Source organism: Pseudophryne corroboree, chromosome 2 (genome assembly GCF_028390025.1).
Source record: "Pseudophryne corroboree isolate aPseCor3 chromosome 2, aPseCor3.hap2, whole genome shotgun sequence".
NCBI lineage: Eukaryota > Metazoa > Chordata > Amphibia > Anura > Myobatrachidae > Pseudophryne > Pseudophryne corroboree.
In genome coordinates this window covers 636,397,936-636,421,337 of record NC_086445.1, presented here as the reverse complement: position 1 = coordinate 636,421,337, position 23,402 = coordinate 636,397,936, and the positions used below count along the sequence as shown (strand labels likewise).

General features: G+C 42.3%; 1 protein-coding gene and 1 long non-coding RNA gene across 3 annotated transcripts in view; one reads left to right on the top strand and one right to left on the bottom strand.

The window, feature by feature from the left end:
• The first annotated feature begins 11,435 nt into the window (after positions 1–11,435).
• LOC135041395 (uncharacterized) overlaps positions 11,436–23,402 on the top strand; it is a 100,560-nt gene continuing 88,593 nt past the window's right edge. Inside the window, exons 1-4 of the long non-coding RNA XR_010235038.1 lie at positions 11,436–11,686; positions 14,406–14,487; positions 17,740–17,893; positions 18,171–18,306. This is a non-coding gene — a long non-coding RNA (uncharacterized LOC135041395). The remainder of the gene's footprint in view (positions 11,687–14,405; positions 14,488–17,739; positions 17,894–18,170; positions 18,307–23,402) is intronic.
• Positions 14,180–22,237, bottom strand: ELF3 (E74 like ETS transcription factor 3). 2 transcript variants are annotated; one of them, XM_063954932.1, is made up of 9 exons: positions 22,137–22,237; positions 20,662–20,832; positions 19,839–20,066; positions 19,437–19,517; positions 19,135–19,221; positions 18,910–18,990; positions 18,145–18,261; positions 17,680–17,875; positions 14,180–15,424 (listed from the first exon to the last, which is right to left on the bottom strand). In XM_063954932.1, exons 2-9 carry the CDS (start codon positions 20,822–20,824, stop codon positions 15,310–15,312), a joined length of 1,068 nt encoding a protein of 355 aa, XP_063811002.1. In that variant the 5' UTR covers positions 20,825–20,832; positions 22,137–22,237; the 3' UTR covers positions 14,180–15,309. The 2 variants fall into 2 exon arrangements, with proteins under 2 accessions (XP_063811002.1, XP_063811003.1); XM_063954933.1 differs by lacking the exon at positions 22,137–22,237 and adding an exon at positions 21,164–21,499.

Genomic DNA, 23,402 nt, shown 5'->3' with positions numbered 1-23,402 from the left:
GCTGAAGAGAACTGCATCTGTAGGCATTGTGACAATATAGTTGAGGAAGGGTGCATCAAGAAATGCCAGTCCAGTTTTAATGTCCACATGGACCGGCATCCATTGAGTGACTATCACTCCTTAGTGGGTAAAGTGTTAAATCAGACAGATTGTTGGGTATGCTCTCAAGTACCTCAAGGTCATAGCAAATCAGGACTAGTACCATTCCCTTTAACTGTAGGAGAGGTACTTGAGTTAAGTGGTGGGAGGCCGGTGGACAAGAGGTTTAATATCTCTAGTCCTCCTAGTTTGAAGCTCCACCAGTATCATGTGGATAGGTCTTTAGTATGCTTTAACATTTCCAATCCCTGAAAGCCGGGAAAATTGGGAAGTGCCATGGAGTAATCAAACCATGACATTTTCATATAGAGCCGATAGAATGCCCATAGACACAGAACTTATACGCCAGATAGCCAACAGTGGAAAATATTTCCGGTATAGGTATACTTTAGGAAGTAGGACCATGCGAGTTGGAGAAGTATCACCAGGATACTGTGCACATATCGTACAACCTGATACGTGTACTAGACAGATGGGAGAGTTAGGGTTAGGAGATTTCACATGGAAAATTTGTAACATGGTAATGTCATACTCCGTCCCATATGTTCTCCCCGATGATGCATATTTCATATGTGGGAGAAAGGCGTATAAGTGGCTTGCCCCAAACTCAGAGGGATTGTGTTACATTGGAAAAGTACTGCCTGAAGTAATGACTGTATCCCATAACAAAATGAAAGACATTCACCGCGGTGCCCAAGCTCCTTATACTCACACTCATTACGAGCACATCGTTAAACGGCACCTGATAGAGAGGACAGAGCACTCGGCCTCTGATCTGATCCATGAATCCACCGGGATTCAATTCCTACTCGCGTTAGATATCACGCCTGAGGAGTGATAAATTATAAATATATATCTGCGCTAGCGAACTTGTTAGACAATATCACCGAAATGTATGACGACACGTTCAGGTACACTGGGAAAGAGTTACAAGCCTACAAAACAGAGCTGGTTCAGCATAGGATGATTCTCAATTATCTCACAGCAGTGACAGGCGGGTATTGTGTTACCCTAGCAACTCAATATGGAATAAAGTGCTGCACGTACATTACAAACAGCACAGAGGACCCAGCCGAGGTCATAGACCAAAAGATGGATGACATTTTACAATTAAAGTGGGAGTTTCGAAGGAAACACAATCTCACACTCGCTGCTGTGGGTAATGAGCTGACCAGTTGGGTGTCATGGTTGAACCCACGAAATTGGTTCTCGGGCTTAGGAGAATGGGCCCAAGGTATTATAATGGATGTAGGAAAATTTATCTTGTGTATTCTGGGAGTCGCCATATTGGTTGGCCTGATATTTAGATGCGTTCGGACTTTAACGAAGTGTAAAGGTAGTACCAGAGTGATGAGTCTGAGGAGCGAGGACACTGTAATAACAACAACTAATTTGATGTATGACCCAACGATAGAGACAATGTTGTGATGAAAATGTGATTCCACGGTCCGTTTCTTTCACCCGTTTCTCCTTTGTTTTCCTCCAAGGTACAAAGACATCCGCTTGGAAGAAGAATTTGACAACCTCTTTTATACAGACCATTGATGAACTATGCTACAAGCCCCCAATATCCCTAGTGACTTTAACTTTTACGATAGCCCAATACTTTAGAGACTGTAACTTTATGGACAATGGAAAAGCTTTTGCTCGCTATTTATAGCAAAAGCACCGAGAGACATCAGACAACATGTACATCAAGACAAGACATCAGACAAGACCTCAATCGGCTAATGCATATTAAACTCACATAGTTTACGACTGCATTTATAGTAATTGCTTCTTATCTTCACCTCTACAACCTCCAGGTAATGACACACATAGTCGACAGGGAATATAGACACATATATCAGCATTCACATGTCCCCCCCTTCATGTATCATCAACTAAATGTGCTCCCCATTTGTTGCAACCAAAAGCCGAAAAGAGCTCGGTAGAGTTTGACAGCCCATCCACAGATCCCTGACACGGGATAAGAAGGATTCAAATATATACTTCGCAATACCTCGAAGCTTGATTTAAAACACGTATGGCACGATGATACATGACCCCTCAAACATGGATTCATACACACATGCTTCTACTATCTCACTAGGTCATACCTTTTTCCCACCTTCTCCTCTCCTCCCTTTACCCAATCATAAAAAGGTATTTACATGATGACATATATTTTTCTTTTTTTGAACTGTTTTAGGAAGTGGCAGTTATTGATGACTGCCAAAGGGTGGACTGTCAAAGTCGAAAAATATCATGCTACACGCTGCCATATATTCACCCCATGCGCTTGCCCGCTGCACGTGCACATTCTCTCCCGTGCGTGCACATATTCGCAACTGCGTAATGAAGCTTCTACGGCCGTGCGCATTGGCGCGTGATATGTGCATTTACGGTAGGGTTTGTGTGCATCTAGCGGGCGACTCAAGTGTTACATAGTAAATCCAAATAGTATGTTTTATAGGTAATGTTCCCCTTAATAATAACTGAAAGTTTGTTTATTGTAACTGGTCGCTGGACGGAGGAATTCCTCTTTGCATGATACGAAGGGTCAGACAGGGTTTGAGCAGTGGTGTTTGGTACCTAACTAAAGAACATTTTATTAGAAACAATCCGGTGCTGGTTAGGTAAAGATTAATCGCTCCTGCGTATAGTTATGTCTATTAGTAGTTTCTGGACATTTACTATATTTGCAGTTCATTATCCATGCGGCGGGAATCCTGAGATTCCCTCCCACCTGAGCAGTTCGATATAGTCACAGCCCACCTGTTCAAACTAACCTATGACCTTTTGTTATAATGCGAGGAGACATTCCTGTGTCCAATGAACAATGAGATTATAGGTCCCTTTGTAGTGTACTGTACGCAGTGTATATAAGAACAGCCAGCCTGGCCAGCTCAGTCTTCTCTCCACAACGGTTTTCATCATTGACTAACTAGGGAGCTGGTACCAGGACTGCGCAGCGATCGTTCCCAGTGTGTAAGTTAGTCTCTGTAACCAACTTATTCTCTGTTTGTATTTGCCATACTATCTCTCTCCCTCTCTGTTATTGTTAAACTGTTGTATATTGTATATGTGTAGTTATTATGTTTAGATATTGATGTTAGCCTGTAGTGTATGAACTGTTAACTGTTTTCCCTTTTTTACATAGCTAGATATTGTTAGTAAAGGTTTTGGAACCTAAGCAAGGTATTGTGTGTTTATTACATTGCTGAGAGTATTCAGAGCGTCTCAATCGCTCAAGAGGCTTTCATACAATAGAGGTTAATTAGCATTGCATTGTGCTCACATTACTAAACCAAGGTTTACAGTATAGGCTCAGCCTTTCATTGTGTTGCATACAAGGTTTACTGAGTGTCATCCCGTGAGCGTCTGCGCCGCTCGTGTTCCCCTCGTGGTCACGAGCGTCCGCTACGCTGGTAGCGTAGCATTACGGTAGTCGGCCGCCTATAGCGTGCTCGACACCAAGTGTTAAGCTGTGAGCGAGCGTGCCGCATGTGCGTCTCGACCATGGCTAAGCGTCTGCTACACTAAGTGCGTACCCTTACGGTACCTTATACGCCAATTGCGTACTGAGTCTCTTACCCACACATAGTGAATGTTATAAAGATAAATATTTAGCTTTATCACAATACATCAGGCAGTTACAGCAACAGTTAGCGGAGGCCTATCGGACTGCACAGCTCGAAGCCCAGAAATTAGGGGAAAGGAACAAGCAAAGATATAACACCCATGTGAAAGAAAATAAGTTAATACCTGGGGATAAAGTATTAGTCAGACTGCTAGGTTTGCCTAGACGTCAGAAGCTCAGTAACCGCTGGAAATCTCAGCCTTATATTGTCGTGAGACAACTTCCCAATATCCCTGTATATCAATAAAGGCCTGAAAATGATCAAGGACCCATATTGACGTATCATAGACAGCAATTGCGCCAGGAGTTAGATGGGAAGAAACTGGTTTAGATACGGGAAAAGTTAAAAAGAGCTATAGTAAAGAAATATATACGTTATGGTAAGAACTTACCGTTGATAACGTGATTTCTCTTATGTCCACAGGTATCCACAGGATAACATTGGGATATTGTCGAGCGACAGCGAAAATGGCACAAACACGGTCACGAGCTTTCTGGCCTCCCAGGATGCATTGGGGCCTTCACCATATAGTCCCGCCCACTGACTCAGTCAGATCAGTTCTTTCCACAGCGATTTTAGGCAGGAACATCAGGCAGAGACCTGTTTAGGCGATAAGAACACACATGCACACCCTTCCATACAAGGAAGAGGTTTTAGTGATTGTCTAGATCCTCAAATCAGATGCGTCAGGGTGGGATCCCTGTGGATACCTGTGGACATAAGAGAAATCACGTTATCAACGGTAAGTTCTTACCATAACGTATATTTCTCTGGCTGGGTCCACAGGATTATCCACAGAATAACATTGGGATTCCCAAAGCCATTTTAGTGGTGGGGACGCTCCTGATTGCACAGGAGGACCTTTCGCCCGAAGTCTGCGTCATGAGAGGCAAAAGTATCCAAGGCATAATGTCTAAAGAATGTGTTTATGGAAGACCATGTGGCTGCCCTACATATCTGTTCTGCTGAAGCACCCTATTGTGCTGCCCAAGAAGGACCTACCTTACGTGTAGAGTGTGCAGAGACATTAGCCAGAATAGGGAGATCTGCATGAGTATAAGCTTCAGATATTACCACTCGGAGCCATCTCGCCAGCGTCTGTTTACTAGCAGGCCATCCTCTTCTATGGAGTCCGTAGAGGATGAAGAGAGAATCTGTTTTCCTGATGGCACTAGTACGATCTATGTAGATTCTTAAAGCCCGGACCACGTCCAGCGACGCTTCTCCCGCAGATAGTCTCGATACCTGAAAAGCTGGGACCACAATCTCTTCATTCAGGTGAAACTTTGATACCACCTTTGGAAGATAGCTAGATCTCGTTCTGAGAACTGCTCTGTCTGGAAAAAAAACTTAGGAAAGGAGACTTACATGATAATGCTCCTAAATCTGATACTCTTCTGGCTGATGCCATTGTCAGTAAAAAAAAGAACTTTAACCGTTAACCACTTAAGACAGGCATGTCCAAACTGCGGCCCTCCAGCTTTTGAGAAACTACACATCCCAGCATGCCCTGACACAGCTTTAGCATTCTCTGACAGCAAAACTGTGTCAGGGCATGCTGGGATATGTAGTTTCACAACATCTGGAGGGCCACAGTTTGGACATGCCTGACTTAAGATCTGCTCTCTCAAGTGGTTCAAACAAAGGACCCTGGAGAAATTTAAGAACTAAATTAAAATCCCAGGGAGCTGCAGGAGGAACAAATGGAGGTTGAATATGTACTACTCCTTGAAGAAACGTACGTACATCCTGTAAATCAGCAATCTTTTGCTGAAACCATACAGTTAACGCTGAGACTTGAACCTTCAAGGAAGCAATTTTCAACCCTTTATCCAATCCTGCCTGAAGGAAATCCAAAATCCTAGCTACTTTAAAAGATCTCGGATTGAAATTTTTTCCAGTACACCAGTGAATATAGGCTTGCCATATTCTATGATACACACGGGCCGAAGAAGGCTGTCTTGCTCTAAGCATAGTTTGGATTACTTGCTTTGAAAAACCTTTAGCCTCTAAGATAGAGGTTTCAACAGCCACGCCGTCAAAAACAGGCGATCCAGATGACTGTGACAACAAGGACCCTGCATTAGCAAATGTGGACGTTGAGGGAGCAGTATCGGTGCTTCCATGGACATTCTCAACAGATCTGTGTACCAATGCCTTCTTGGCCAAGCTGGAGCTATTAGAATGATTGCTCCTTTTGCCTGTTTTATCTTTCTCACTTCTCTGGGTAACAGAGATATTGGCGGGAACATATACGCCAGCTGAAACCTCCATTCTACTGATAATGCGTCTACAAGGACCGCTCCTGGGTCCCTTGTTCTCGATCCATACCTTGGAACTTTGTTGTTTAGACGAGACGCCATAAGGTCTATCTCCGGTAGACCCCATCTGTTCACCAGTGTCTGAAATACTTCTGGGTGTAGTGCCCATTCGGTTTCCTGAATGGTGTGCCGACTGAGAAAGTCCGCTTCCCAGTTTAGTACACCCGGGACAAATACTGCTGACAATGCCGGGAGATGGAGTTCTGCCCATTTTAGAATGGGAGTTATTTCCTCCATCAATCTCTTGCTGTGAGTTCCTCCTTGATTGAGGTATGCTACTGCCGTCGCATTGTCTGAGCGGATCTGGACTGGTCTTCCTTGTAGATTGTCCTTTGCCTGAACCAGAGCCAAGTAAATGGCTCTTATTTCTAACCGATTTATTGGCAGGCGCCTTTCCCTTGCGGTCCATTTTCCTTGGAACCATAGGCTTCCGAGTACCGCCCCCCAGCCCTGCAGGCTGGCATCTGTTGTCAGGACTTGCCACTCTTTTATCCAAAAGGGTCTCCCCTTGTTTAAATGGTCTGTCTGTAGACACCACGCTAGAGACCTTTTTACGTTTACTGGAATCTTTATCATCTGCTTCTTTATCGTCTGATGATTTCCGTTCCATTTGGTCAGAATAAGGTGCTGCAATGGTCTGGAGTGGAATTGTGCATATTGCACCATGTTGAAGGTTGATACCATCAGACCCAACAGTCGCATTGCTGCATGGACTGACATTGTCTGGGCTTGCAACGATTCCTGAGCCATGACCTGCACCTTGACTATCTTTTTCTCTGGTAAGAGAACCTTCTGTAGGTTTGAATCCAATATGGCTCCCAAATGAACCATCCGCTGTGACGGATTCAGGGACGACTTTTCCCAATTTATGAGCCACCCGTGTCTCTGTAAACAAACTATCATCTGTTGACGATGGCTCAACAGTAAATCTTGCGACTGTGCTAAGATTAACAGGTCGTCTAGGTATGGGAATATTCTTATCCCCTGTTTGCGCAGACATGCTGCCATAACCACCATGATCTTGGTAAACACCCTGGGTGCTGTAGCTAGCCCGAAAGGCAGAGCTTGGAACTGGAAATGTTCCTGGAGGATGGCAAACCTGAGGTAACACTGATGCGACAGTGCTATAGGCACATGCAGGTAAGCATCCCGTACATCCAGAGATACCATGTAATCTCCCGGTTCCATAGCCAACATTATGGAGCGTAACGTCTCCATGTGGAACTTCGGGATCCATATGTATCTGTTCAACATTTTCAGATTTAGAATTGGTCGATATGACCCATTTGGCTTCTGGATTAGAAATAGATTGGAGTAAAACCCCTGTCCCCTTTGTGATGGAGGTACTGGGACAATCACACCTGACTGCAGTAATTTTTGGACTGCTCCTAGCAGGGCATTTGTCTTCAACTCTATACGAGAAGGGCTGGTGCAAAAAAATCTTTGAGGAGGCTGCCTCCTGAATGGGAACCCATACCCCTGAGATACTACCTTCTGCACCCAAGCATCTGCTGTTGATGTTGCCATATGTGTGCAAAAAGAAGGAGTCGGCCCCCAACCCTGGAATCCTCCAGGCAGAGGCCCGTCTCTTCAGGCTGACGGTTTCTGTTCAGGTTTGGAAGCTGGCTTTTTGCTAGCCCACTGCTTCCTACCCCTGGATTTAAACTGGGGTTGCTTAGGCTCCTCTTTAGCTTTCGCTTTGCTTTGCCAACGAAATGAGCGAAATTTTAAACCCTTGGACTTAGGGTTATAAGCAGCCGGAAATCTGACCTTTTTCGATTCAGCCTCTGATTCTAGGATATCCGATAAAGGTTTTCCAAATAATATATTACCGACAAAAGGCAATGCTTCCAATTCTTTCTTGGATTCCGCATCTGCCTTCCAGTTACGTAGCCAAACTGCTCTGCGAGCGACTACTGTCAATGCTGAAGCTTTAGAAGCAACTGTACCTACATCAATTGCTGCTTCTTCCAAATACTGGGCAGATTGTCTTAAACGGCAAAAACGATCCTCTTGCTCCCTAGTAGGAGAAGGGATGTCATTCTCTAGTTCCTCTATCCATTCGCCCATTGCCTTTGCTACCGAGGCCGAAGCCATAGCAGGTCTTACCACTGCTCCTACTAGAGAAAAAATATTTTTCAACAGGCTCTCTACCCTTCTGTCTGTGACATCATTCAATGAGGTAGATGATAGTGGTAAAGCAGATTTATGCACGAGTCGCAGAACATGTGCATCTACTTTTGGAGGAACTTCTCTCTTCGAACAATCCACAGCAGGAAATGGATAATAAGAATCCCATCTCTTAGGAATCTTATACTTTTTACTGGGCACTGCCCAAGACTCATCCATCATTTCCGTCAGCTCCTCTGACGCTGGGAATTCAGCTTTCACTGATTTTGTTCGTTTAAATACAGGTGCTTTAGCTTTTAACACTGTCTTGGCTGGCTTCTTCCAACGAGAGAACAGCCTTCACAGCATTAATAAGTTCAGCTACATCTTCTGAACTAAAGCTCTGCGACTGATCATCATACGGAGTTGAATCTATTTTATTATCATCATCTGATGTATCATCTTGTGTAGTCTGCCACACAGACGTATCTGTCTTATAGGCCCTACACACTGGCCGATTTTCTGAAAGATATGAACGATCTCGTTCATAAATGAACGAGAACTCGTTCATATCTTTCAGTGTGGAGACTCCAGCGATGAAAGATGCGCGGCCCCGCGCTCGTTCATCGCTGGTCTCCCGTCGGCTGTGCATGCAGGCCAATATGGACGATCTCGTCCATATTTGCCTGCACTTCAATGCAGCCGCGTGATGGGGGGAGTGAAGAAACTTCACTCCCCCCGTCACTGCCCCCCTGCCGCCGGGTCGCTCGTCGGGCAGCTCGGCGGCGGGTCGGCCAGTGTGTAGGGCCCCTTAGTCTTACCTGTCCCTTGGTTGCTTGTAGAGGCTACTGGAACCAAACCATAGGAAGGGAGCTGCATGTATGGGTTCATAGTGTAACTTAACCCTTGAGGTGGTGCTACCGGAGTTAACCTGTCCGTTATTGAAGATAGAGTCTTTGCGAACATATTCCATGGTGGCTCTGTTGGTGGCTGAACCAACTCCTGTTTTTTACTTCGCTGAAAAGCGAAACAGTTTGCACACAAACCCTCATAAGTGACCAATTGATTCATATCAATTACCCCTGACTTACAAGATAAGCATGTTAGGGCTGTAGCAGTGCTTGATCACCTCATCACTTTTGCCGCTCACAGACATTGTATTAACCTGTTATTGACTACACAATTTGTGACTGAAAATCACCCTATATGTCAGTATATAGAGGTGAGATCAATCTGACCACAGTGCACCTGATTTGAGGGTCAGAACAGGACTGACATTACACAGAAAAGTCAGCACGCATACTAGCAGCCAGTCACATGTTAAAGCATTAGACATTACCATATGAGAATACAACCTCCATAACAACTTATACATAAGTAGGAAAATTGTACTTCTGTTTTAAACTGGTTCTTTTTTTTCAACATAACATGCAGAAAACACAGTAATATACAGGTCTCATATGCAATAGGTACTAAAAATTAACAATGCATACTAAGAAGTAGAGAGATTTTTAGTACTGTATACCCTGCCTCCATAGAGCGGGATACAGGGAGACTCACCACACTTCCATATCCAAGCAAATACGCTCGTAAGATGCTGAGTGGATTCAGACGCTACTGGTATACACTGCCACTCTTGATAACTGATAACGGACACGGACGCTCACCAACGGACACGGACGCTGAGCGACTTCCACGTGTATGCAGACGCTAAGGCCTGCGACTCGGTCTGGCGGGTTTATCTCCAGTGTAAACAACCGCAGCGTCTAAGCTGCGACCGAGTACCCTCGTGGTAGCGTCTGAGCCGGAAGTGAGGTCATTCAGTTCATGAAACGAGACACCCGCGGGAACTGGCCATGAACTCGGAGGAGGGACGGCCAGGAGAGCGTCTGAATCCCCCTGTTGACTTAAACTCCCAGGATCGCGGCCTCTACCTAGTCCTGGCGCCTATGATCCCCGGACCGTAGCGCTGTCGCACTCTTGATGTTCGGCGCATCAACACACTGTTTGTAGTCTCCACCAAAATCAGTGTAGCTGTGTCCTGACCCCTCAAGTAAGAGGAAGTCCATAGACTCACCGTCTCCCCAGGCTCCGGCCACAGCCTGGTTACGTCTGCTGGACGTGCTAGAACATCTGACACAGACGCCCGTCGAGACAGCACTGATATCCGAAGGTAATCGTTGTTGCAACCCGGTGGGGAGTTGTTGGAGAGACTCTTTCCAGAATGCGTATAAGACGCTGTTAGGATAAGTCGCTCAAAAAAAACAATATAGTAAGTCTATAAAAATAAAATAACAAAAGCTTGAGGCTGCTTCCACAGCAGCCCTGCAACCATGCGGCTTCCTGCCGCACCAAGCAAAAAACTGATCTGACTGAGTCAGTGGGCGAGACTATATGGTGAAGGCCCCAATGCATCCTGGGAGGCCAGAAAGCTCGTGACCGTGTTGGTGCCATTTTTGCTGTCGCTCGACAATATCCCAATGTTATCCTGTGGATAATCCTGTGGACCCAGCCAGAGAAATACCCATACTATCCCCTAATGAAATTAATGAGACCGAGTGTCTCACAGAGGATGAATGGTATGGGCCGGGACGATATTATAAAGACTCTGGTCAGATGGTTAGCGATAATGAAGTAGAGAATGAGGTTGATCACCTAGAGCTATCTAGGAACACAAATACAGCTGAGTGGGAAGTGGAAGGTGGTAGTACAACTCAGGAAAGGGATAGGGATATTCAGGATGATCCCATGTCAGAAGACAATTCTCATAATCTATTACAAAGTCCATCAGAGATGAGTGTAGAGGCCCCAAGGTCAGGAATAGAAGCCCCGCGGCCTCAAAGGGCTCGAAGGCCCCTGAACATACTCACCTATGATAGATTAGGAGTACCTAATGATGCCCCTTTGGTATTATAACCGAGAGTAGTGATGCCTTGGCCATATTTTGACTATACTATCTAGCTTATCTGCAATAAGTTTGGGGTTAAGGTTTATAGATGATGATATCCACATTGGCAACTGGTGGAATCATCAGGGGGAGAGTGTAATCCCGTTAATAGTTTATATGTACAATAGAGATTGATTGTTTTATTAATTAGATACTGTATATACTGTATATAATTAATATATTAAATGACATGAAGTGTACTTGTATTTGGTGGTGCCTAAGCATGCCTAGCACGAGGGGATGCCCGCTGACATGATTGGTGAACCCGGGGAGAAAGGCCTGGAAGGACCAAGAGAGAGGAGTGAGGGGCCCCTGCGAGCAGGGAGGAAGGCAGCAGTTGGAGGGAGCAGTTGGTGCCGCAGCAGCTGGAGGCAAGGCGCAGAGACTGGGGAGTGAAGGTGTCCGGTGCCAGTGTCTATGGAACCAGATTGATCGCCACTGGTTGGAGGTGGCAGCGGCGTGGTGACGGAGGTTGGTGAACCGACCCAGGGTCCTCCGGAGGCAAGCAGGTGACAGGCAGCGAGGAGTGAGTGAGGGCTGGTGACAGGAGAGAGGCAGCGCTATGCAGTGATACTGCAGGGATCGGAGTAAGTGATTACCGATGTCAGTGTCTGGCCGGAGCTGGTGTGCAGCACTGCTTTCGGGATCCAAAGGTGGCTGTGAGGAGATAATAGGAACGGCCTGAGGGAGGAGGAGTGTCCCAGCCTATAAGCACAGCAGTGGGTGGCGCAAAAGAGACTAGTACTGCCTTTAGCTCACAGAGTCCCCTGCTTGAGTTAACCCCATTCAGCTACTAATAATCTGGGTTGTCCTGCCTGAGAGAGGTGACTAGAGACTGTGTCAGTAAAGGGATCGTAACCAGTCCCCTTAGCCAAGTATGGCTGAACTCTGTTTTGCATCTGCCTACTCAGTACTACAAGAGTGATAACCGACTGCCCCAGGGGCCGGGGGAGTGCACCAGAGTTACACCCCTTAAGCTTCACATTATTACAAAGTGATATATTATTAGCGGAGACAGCCATTACAGCAAATTCTGCCACTATTATATAAGGATGGATAGTATGTAAAAAGAGTAGCTACTGCAGTACGGCTCTATGATAAGTACCATAATGAGACCACATAAGTACTTAATGTATCATGTCCCACATTAGTTGAACTGTACGTGGGGAACTGCCAGCAAATTTGACTCAGGAGAGGTGATAGGTATCCGCACCTACCCTAATAAACTGGAGGCTAACTGATCAACAGGAAGTTCTATCAGGACAGGTGAGCAGAGACCCTGTATTACTGGTGTACAGACTAGAAATACATGCAGGATAGAGAGGGGAGTGCCTGTTCTATCTGCACAGGACGTATAAAAGCCAAGACTTTACTAGTATGGGTGTGCATGGGGTCTGTTGAAGCACATAAATCCTGCAGACACTCCAGAGAGTAACGTAAGGACTTCGACACCATCTAATGCTTACAGAGTGACAGTTTACGCTAGAAGACAATCCCTATTTGGAGCACCTCACCCCAGCAGGTTTAATAAGTGTCAGGTACTTGGAGGCTATCCAGATGTCATCTCACATCCCATGAGAGCATTGAACAAGGATTTCACTATTAGCGGAGGATTGCAACCAATGCAAAACTTTAGTGCCCAACAACTTACCTACTGCAGTTAAACCAAATGCTGAAATACCCGGGTATTCAAGGCTAAAGTACATGTACATTCTATATTGGTAAATTTGTTTTTGTTTTTCTGGTATCAAGGTAATTTTTGTGTAATTGCATGCAAGGTACTATGTATAGGTGGGTACTAAGGGCTAGAGGGTGATTGCTATGACATTAAGACTGTTATTTACAAAATATTTGCTATTAAATGTTACCTATACTTACCGGATGGTGGACCTTTATTCCCTGGGATCGCTGTAGTTTCCTGAAAACAAACACCAGTGTACGGTAAGTGACCCATTGAGAAAAAGTATAACCCTAAAGGAAAACACAGTACTACATTGGTAGCTAGGGGGCTTTCCCAAGCAAGCCCCATAGAATTCTTATAGCTTGGGTGGAGGCACATATAGTCTTAGCATTCTGCAGGGATAGTATCCGCTGCATACAGAAAAAGGGGGTTACATGTACATTACGTCCACAGTAATAGTGTCCGTTGTACATTATGCCTTTAGAAGTAGTGCCACTTGCACACTACGCCCATAGTAGTAGTGCCACTTGTACATTTTGCCACATAGACACTGCATTGCACTTACATGATGCCCCCACTTCTGCTCCCGCCACCATATGACACCTTCCCGAGTTCTCCTGTTACCCCTCCACAGTAGTACAGTCGTCACCTCCTCCCGGTCATGCAGTGTGATGGAGCACTGTCCCTGGGATTTCCCTCCATGCTCTGAGTGGAGCAGAAGCCGTCTGCAGGGTGATCAGGGATGAGCGAACCCAGCAGCTCGCTGTTCAGGAAGACTGCTACCAGCACTGCTGCCTGTCATATAGCTTGACACGCGCAGTGGCGGCCAGCAGTAAAATGGACAGCAGCAGGCTAACGGTATATGGGTGAGAGCGCCTCTCATGCACTGCGGCTACCTGCGTTGCATAACTTCGCTGAGCAGGTTGTGTCGGGCCTGGGCCCATGTTTAGGGGTGTTCTCCAGAGGGGGTGTGGCCAGATTAACCAGATTAATAACAGCAATGTACATTAGAAAATACACCTTAGTCCTGTGCAGTATAAAGTAATATATGCATAATATGTAATTCAAGTGCACAGTCTGGAATCTGTTTCCTAGAGGGGGTGGGGGGCCAGACAGTGGGGCCCACCAGGGCGTTTCCCTGTGCCCCTGTGAGCGAGTCCAACCCTGAATACGGCAACCACATGTAAGAATACAGTAGGTTGAACTTGATGGACTTTTATTTATTTGAAACATGCTATCTATGTAATCATGTTACTATTTTCTCTTTGTGTATATTGTATTAGTTTATTTTTGTTTTCATGAAAATAATGAAAACTGAATAACGTTATACTGTGCACATGTAAGTACTCTTTATTTTGATTAATGAGTTACTTCATAGTATACACATAAAAAACTTCACATATATAAAAAAAATCCATAATATTTACATAACAAAATATTGACATTTGCCAGTCCAGCTGAAAAAGCAGGTACAGTATGTAATGCAAACAACCATTGAAATAATCAAAATAAGTGCTTAGGGAAAATTCTAAGTTTTTGAAACTTTTTATTTTAGAAAAAATAATTGTATTTATTAAAAATGTACATATCTACATGAATAATGATACTTTCATTGATATTCACAGATGCCTTTATTAAGGCTATATATAATTGAAACTGGGAATGTCTGAAAATATTTTTAGATAACCAGAATATTGTATTTCTAAGGTAAGTGTAAACAATTTTCTACATCACTTGCTGTAGCATGAAAACATATGTTAGGTTAAATATCAGGTATTCATTTGTGTGAAGAAATATGTAAAGTGTCCTAAATGTTAGGTAACTAGAATTAAACTAAATAGTTCCTTTCAGATGCACAAGTTGTGTTGCATTTGGAGGTACTGAAAATTTAGTATATCATTAGAGGGCATAAAGGGAAATACTAGATTTTTGGTATTATTAAGTGACAATGACAAAGTTACAATATGTAACAACTGCAACACCACATCACAGTTAACACGTTTCAACAAAATAAAAATGAATACATTGCACCCATCTAATTTTGAAAAGTTTTTAAAGGGCCAGATTATGGGATATCCTTGTGGATCTCAAAAGGTATGTCTTTTTGACTAGGACTACCATAGTAGATAATGTACAGTATGAACTATAGTACGTTACAGATCATAGCTGTTGAGTAACTTTTAGTAAAGATAAAAGCACAAAAATAGATGTCCATGTCTTTCTGTAGATGAAATGTTATTTTAAAAGATAGTTACACCATATCCTTTCTTTTGTGCTTTAGTGTTATTTTGTTCTCTCTGGCTCTCTGATCTCACATTGATTTTCAACACTAAAAAAAATTATTTACAACAGATAATATATAACAAATATCAAAATAAAACTGGTTTACAACAACCTACTGAAGCTAAAATATCAGCTTAAGTAACTGGCACCGTAATAATGGTGCTACAACAATGTCCTTCAAAAAAAGGCCTGAGTCTGACGATTTCATGCACAGTGTACATCCACACAGTCTATATCATTCTCTTTTCAACATCCAATAGACACTTTTTCTTCCAGCCTCCAGCCACTGGAGTTTTTCCCAAATTTATATACAAGTCTGCGGCCATCTACTCGGTCAAGGATTTCTCGTTTGTAGTAATATCTGGGAAGATAAAAACACAGACTTATACTTTATATTTCTTCTGACAACAACTTCAAAGATCCACATTTGCTGTAATTCACTGCACAAATGCATTTATCAAAACAATAGGTTTAGTTTCCTGGGTGGCCGCACCATGCTTTGCTTCTTTGGTTCTAGCATCAACAAACACATCAAAAGGATCTCACAATTATGTCACTCCATCTTTGCAATATCTCTAGAATCAGACCCCTTCTCATCATGTATGTTACCAAAGCTCTCCTTTATCAACTTGACATTTCTTACCTGGACTACTGCAATCTGACTTTCCTTTTGTCTACCTTTGCCAATTAAATCTGTTTTGTAATGCTGCTGCCCATCTCATTTACCTCTCTCCCTGCTATGTGTTGGCATCACTCCTCTACCAGCTGCTTCACTGAGACCCCTCAGAGTACAGCTCAAACTACGGTGACACGCAAATATCATGCCCTCAAGTCACTCCACTCCCTCCTACATCTCTAATCTCATTTCTGTTGACACTCCATCCTACCCTCTCCTACTCCAATGACCGCCACCATACCTAAACTCAGGTCACCTCCATTCACTCCTGCATCCAAAACTTTTCTAGTGCTGCCAAATTGCTCTGGAACTCACTCCTGTTCTCAATCAGACTACTCTTCCAGTAACCTCACCTACTGTACAAACAAGCCCATATGACTCACCTTCTCATTAAACCCAATCAACCCTCCTCATAACATACTAGTTTGTAAGTCTTCCTGGTAGGGCCTCTTTTTCATTCTCTCCTCTTAGCACTATCCTTAACACCAGTGCACCTCTGTTGCCCAGTCACCCAACTGTTTCCAGTTACTCTGATCCTGATATTATTATTATTATTATTATTATTATAAACCATGAAAAAGTAATAACCAAGTAGCAAAAGATATAAATTAATCCCTATATTAATGGCATTAGTCATGTTGAAAGGTTCCATTAACTTTAGTTTACTTGATCCCACGGTAAAGTAATCAATATTTGTTATATACTGTTACTCTACACAATATTGTTAGTTTGTGTCTTGATATCTTGTTCAAATATAGAAGTTTACACTACAAAACCCATCCTATTGAAATTGACATGGTAAATATTAACTTTGTTCCCAACAATCATGTGTCCTCCCTGGATTACTCCATCTAAAATATAAAGGCAAGTCTAAGGCTGGCTACACATCAGACCATAAGTTGTCCAGTCTCATGAATTGGAGCAACATATCATAGTCATCATCTGATGTGTACCCATGATTGCATGCTCCCGCCCACCAACATCTGGGCTGTTCCATCTGCTGTTCTGCACGTCAGATAAGATGATCCAACGGCCGGCAGCATGCAGCTGAATGCAGCTAATGAAAGATATATCACATGTTCGCGTTCTATATTGTTTTGTGTGTATGGGCGACTGATGTATTATTACATCATTCTTCCTGTCGGTCATGATCCCTGTTGTTCTAATGTCTACCCAGCCTTAGGTTGGGGTGGGTTAGTGTTAGGAGTAGGGGTAGAAGTAGGGTGAAAATACTTACCAGGATTAGTCTGGATTCTGGCCATCGGGATTCTGCTGATGGTCTTCCCGCTGTTGGGATTCCAACTGCTAGGATTTCATACCCAATCCTTACAGAATACTGGTGTCTATGTACTAATTCTTGGACAGAAATAAAGTGGAGAGAGATAAAGTACCAGCCAATAGGCTACTGTCATTTGTGAAACACAGCCTGTATCATGGAAATAATGGGCTGGTTGGTGGGTACTTTATGTCTATCCATTTTAGTAGCTCCCCATAACCTACAAAATCAAATACAAATGACTCACCTTCATGTCCAAAGTCCTTAGCAACACAACCCCTTCATTCATCTCCAATCTCATCTCATAATACTCTTCCGCATGGACTCTTAGATCTACCTCTGACCTGCCCCTAGTTTGTCACTGATAACCACCTCTCACTCATGCTTACAGTGCTTCTTCCAGGTCACTTATGGAATCACTACCACAAATAATCAGATTCCCTCACAGTATTCATATCTTTAATTGCTTTTTTCATTCATTTGAGCTGTACCCTATCCCACTAAAACGTAAGCCCTCATGGGAAGGGTCCGTCCCATTCATTGTTTTGGCTACATTTATCTTGTACAGTATGTCCCTGTTTACGTCTGCCCTGTTTTCCCTCTGTCTTCTGTACTGTGACATCATATAAATTAACTATAATAACAACATGTTAGTGGCACCAACCTCATGGCTCGGCTTAGCTTCTCATATGTCATACTGGAATTCTTCTTTTTCTGTCCCCAGAGCTGGGCTACTGCCTCTGAACGGAGGAATTTGAAAACCCCTTCAGATCTGTCTTCCCACTTTAATAGACCCTCATTCGAGTCTGGATGCAGTAATATATCTCGAATAAACTCCCACAGATGTGTACCACGCGCAGCTGGAAATGAAGAAACTGGTTAGTCTATATAGAGAACGCTGTATGTGGGATCAGCAAGCTTCGTGAAATAGGACTATTGATAAAATTCACAAATTTATATGGAAAAATGGCAGAATATTTTCTAGAATTAAAGTAAAAAAATCACTATATGAAGTTATGCAAAGCTGATAGCAGATGGCCATAGTTTATAGCGCAATACATAGCAAATGCGCATGCAATATAAACCATACAGTTTTGTCAGTGTATAACAGCCTATGTATTGTACTCACAGTGCTTGCTTTTCTTTGTCTCCAAGATATCTTTGCTGTCGGAATTCAGTTTACGAGGTCGGCCTCTCCTTCTTTTACTGGGATTTCCATCACTTTTGTTGTAATTTGAGAAACTATCTGATCAAGCAAAAACAGATGCCAGCATATTAATCTACCCAAAAGGTAAACTGAAGATGTGCAAGACTACAAAAATTGTCCTGTGTACATAGGTATTATACCACTATCATTACTGACTGTTTATTACGAAAATGAATTTATGCTAAAACTAATTTATCAAATGATGTCTTTTATTATAAATATGTTTTTTTCAATATTGGTTAAATAAAAATAACCCAAAAACAGTAATATAAGCAAACATAATTGTAAAAGGTGTAGGGCTATATTTAGTAACAGCTTTTGCAAGATTCCATTTTAAAATGTCAATAATATTACTTACAAATGGCCATTTAGTAAATCCTTATTATATATAGATGTAGCCATGCTCATCCAGCCTGCAGTTTGCCATATTTGCGGCAATACCAGGCGCGGCAAGTGTGCCCGCGACTAGGATGCATGCATGCGTCTAAGTACGCAGGCCACCGGAATACATGGGCAGTGTACTAAGCCGCAACTTGGCGTACTAAGTCGCACTCATGGCTCGGCCTGGGCATATGTCCGTGCGGCCGAGCTGCAGGCTGGATGAGCGTGGCTACAGCTGTCATTTACATTCTCTTCCTTGTCCATTCCAGCATATTTAGTGTTATTTAGAGTCTAGCAGTAACTGACCTGTGCTCAAATTGCCTTTGACTTCCATGTCAAGATCACTTTCCGCAGAATTTGTCATTTGTGGGCTATATGGGACTGTTCCTGATAACAAGAAACAAGAGTTGTCATTTGAAATGCTTCTACAGTATATTCTCCACCATCCTCATAAAAGGCCTATTTTAATGCAACCTTTAACTCAGTGACCTTGTTGCATTTCTACCTCACTAGCCGCACTTCATTACTTACCAGAACCACATGACGAAGAGCTGGCTGGGGAGATTGGATCAGAGTAATACCATGGGTCTATTGTGTTCCCTCCACATGACTCAAATTCTGAAATGAAAAGTATTGAAATCATTCCTAATTTTCTATTTCAACACTCTGTCTCTATTTTCTCTTTTGTCACGTATTTATGAATAACTTACAGTATTTATATATTTAAAACACTACTTAAAACATTTTTTTTGCCACAAGTGATACATCACAGTCCTAATGTGTCACTGGCTTCAGTCCCTTTCACTTGCAGTGACAATTCTTTAGTTTCATACCTATTTCTTTCTTGCATCCAATTTGTAAAATGTCTTCATTCTTGAGGAGGTCATTTATCAGATCCCAATCCGAAGGAACATCTGGAATAAGACAGAAAAGTGACATAAGTAAAGTAGATAGCAAATAAGTAAAAATGAGGACAAGGCATAGAACTAATCATCTGTAAGGTGAAACTGTAATTTCTAATTGCACATTTCAAAATAATATTTTAGAATAAGAGGGAATGTTCTTCCTTACTGAGCAACTGTACAATTATGTAACTGAGGTAACAAAGATTTATACAGAATTTTCAAAATGTTTTTTACAAATACTTTTGATAGCAAACTATGCAATATATGTTTAATAAAAGCTTTTTACATATAGCATAATCAAATGTAAAATAAGCAGGGCATAGTACTCACAGTCTTTATGCTGGTGTAGATCATCATAGAGCTTGTCCCCAAGGCCACCAAACACTGTTCTCATATCTTCCCTGCTGAGTTGGCAAAGGCGTTTTCCATCCATCTCACATTGGGTCAGGTCTATAGTGCTGGCATCCCACTTGTTATTCTCTACATTATAACTGATCCAGTCCAATACCTGCTGCTGGGACCACATTGCTGGGAAGTCCTGGCCCCAACCACATAATTCTGTGCAGAAAATAAGGTCATCAATGTCAATGTGCCATCTGTGTATCAAAATGTATCCATATATGGGTGCTGCCTTCTTATGTACATTGTCTATAGGGGTTGGGTAGGCGAGACCGGTGCTGGGGCCCTCAGCAGTCAGCATACCGACCCCGGGAGCACGACAGCAGAATGCCGGGGCAAGTACAATGGAGCCCCTTGCAAGCTCGCTGTCCTCGACACAAGTTCTATTCCTGCACTATGGGTGTCGTGGACACCCACAAGTGGAAATAGTCCATGTTAGTCAGCATGCCGACTGTTGGGCTTGTGAATGCTTGGAAACCTGGATCCTGTCTATAGTTCCCTACTAAAAGCCTTTACTTCTCATTCTATCACCTCCCTCTCTCTCATATCTCATTTCTTTCTTTCTTTCTTTCTTTCTTTCTTTCTTTCTTTCTTTCTTTCTTTCTTTCTTTCTTTCTTTCTTTCTTTCTTTCGTCACCCTCTATTTTTCTTCTCTCTATCTGTCTGTCTCTACTTGTTAGAGAAATTCTCTGTTTTCTTCAGGTGTGTTAATTGTATATTTTGTTAATCTTTCTTCCATATACCACTTTGTTACCTGTAAAGTCGCTGCTTGTCTCTTCAGTGACAAAGGTAAGTAATTTATCATCTTCTGGGTTTGTCAAAAGTCCTCCGGACACAGAGTGTGCTTGGACCGATGGGTACAAGGTAGATATATAATTGTTATAGATGCTGCTGATATCACAGCTGCCTCCTGCCATTGTTGGCACTAAGGGTGAAAAAAACATAATACGTTGTATTTCTGAATTCATAGGTGATCATATAAAACTGACATCAGATAACTGCAGAATAATTGCAGTGAAATCCATACTAACAAATGTTTTTGAAACTGCTACATTTAGTATAAAGGAGATAAATGAGATGTAAAACACTTTTTTTTATAGCACTTTTTTTCACATAGCCTTAAAGTAATAATTATTAATGCAAAAATATGATAACAAACTCAACCACAATAGATGTGATGATTTCAACAAAAAGGAGAACATTTACCGACTAATATTATCACAAAAAGTCAAGCTGTGGGACTGTGGGTACTGTACCTGTGCAGATTTCCAGAAACCTTAGTAATCCACGGGACAATTTAGGAGAACAAACTAAGAGAATGAAACTACACCTCGTACTTATATACACCCTTCCTATGTAACCTGACTCCACCTGAGCTACACAGACTAAAGAATGGGACTTTCCCAGGTGCGTGACAGTTCAGAGGCCGCACAGAAATTTGCATAGCAAATGTTATCCAAGTCACTACTGTATGCTGAGAATAAGGGGACAGGTGGTTTAATCATTGCCAGAGGCAACAGGTGTCTAAACACTGTAATGTTTGCTACAGTAGCTCAGGTCCAACAAACACTAATTTTTATATTTACAAATTCCCTAAAGATAATTTTCCCTTACTACATGTATTTTATTTACTAATCAACTGTAGCTTCCTTATTTTTATCATCAACAAGTAATTTGTCGATTAAGATGCACATAAACATACAAAAATCGAAATATATGGTCAAAGGTCACACCTATAAAAATATATCCTGTTATAAATCAAGAGAGTTTAACTAATTACAAATACCTATAACGAATGATAATAATATATAACAAAGTAACAGCATATTAAATGTCCACCAATCTGGATACACAAAAAGTAAAAGGCTAATGCAGAACATGAATGTAAAAGGGTATGAACTGAACCTTAAGGATTTAAAAAAATTGGATGCAGCAGGAACAGTCTATCAATCCAAATCAGGATTAATCAGCTGTATCAGGGGACCACATTGTTGTATGTTTAGCAATACCCTAAGCTGCATTATAAATTCCATAAAATTCTAGATGTTTTCATAAACCAGAATTTGCTGCACAGAAAACCTTTATTACACTCTGTATGTGGAATATATGTACTGAAAACATATGACAAACACCCTTAGTACTCTCATATTATAAACTGAAAAGGAATAGCCACAGAAAAATATGATCACAATATCTAAAAACTCAGCTATAGGACTGTGGGTACTGTACCTGTGCAGATTTCCAGCAACCTTAGTCATCCACAGGACAATTTAGAAGAAGAAACTAAGAGAACTAAACGAAACCTCGTACTTATATACACCCTACCTATGTCACCTGACTCTACCTGAGCTACACAGGCTAAAGAATGGGGCTTTCCCGGGTGCATGATGCCAGTTCAGAGGCCGCACAGAAATTTGCATAGCAAATGTTATCCAAGTCTTGATGGGAAAATGGGGACAGGTGGTTTAATCATTGCTAGAGGCAACATATGTCTAAACACTGTAATGTTTGCTTAAGTAGATCACATCCAACAACTTCTTTTTTGTATTCACAAACACATTAATGTTACTTTCACTTGCTTCATTGTTATTTCTTTTCAGCTACAGTACATGATTTTAGTCAGCAGAAAAAAAAGTTAATAAATTCACACATCATTTTAGTCTCAGGAGACATAAAGGGAGCAGTGTACTGTATGTTGATGTAAAGGCCCCCACACACAGAGTGGTGTCTCCTCCAGGCACATATTGCGAGCGACGGGACCTGGTGGGGTGCCGGCATCACACACACTTGCCGATGCTGGGGAAATAAGGACCATGCTGAGTTTGGCAGCATGGCATTGTTCACTACCTCCTGAGATCCTTCTGCATGTTCGAGACCTAGAGAAGCGAAGAATGACCTGCAGGTGCATGCATCGCGTCATTGATATGCCACACAAGGGTCATTTTTGAACCTAAATCAAGTGGTTGTTACATATTGCAAGTAAGATATTGTAAAAATAGAAACAAAATATGTAAAATAACAAATTTAATTAAAAACGTATATACTGTACAAATACTTAATACACAAACAGTAATAGAAGAAGGTAAATAAATGGTATGTATAGGGTTTGGAATAAACTAATAAGAGATTAGAGAATGACTCTTGAAGGAGGGGACTGACAATTAAAATGAAATACAGTAGACACATCGTAGGACCTCAATTTATGTTAAAAACAATATTCGGCAATGCATTTATATTTCCCAAACAATTCCAAATCTGGTAAATCACACTTTGTCCCTGGGAAACCTGTATCTTAGAATGAAATAAAGGCAAATCAGTGACCTGGTGAACCAATGCTTTCAAAGTAACTTTCTCATAAAACAGAGAAAATTGAATGGAAGAAGGCAGTGCACTGCAGGGAAGTCAAGCAGCACATGCAATCAAAGATGGAGAGAAGGGGGGTAATTCCAAGTTGATCGCAGCAGGAATTCTGTTAGCAATTGGGCAAAACCATGT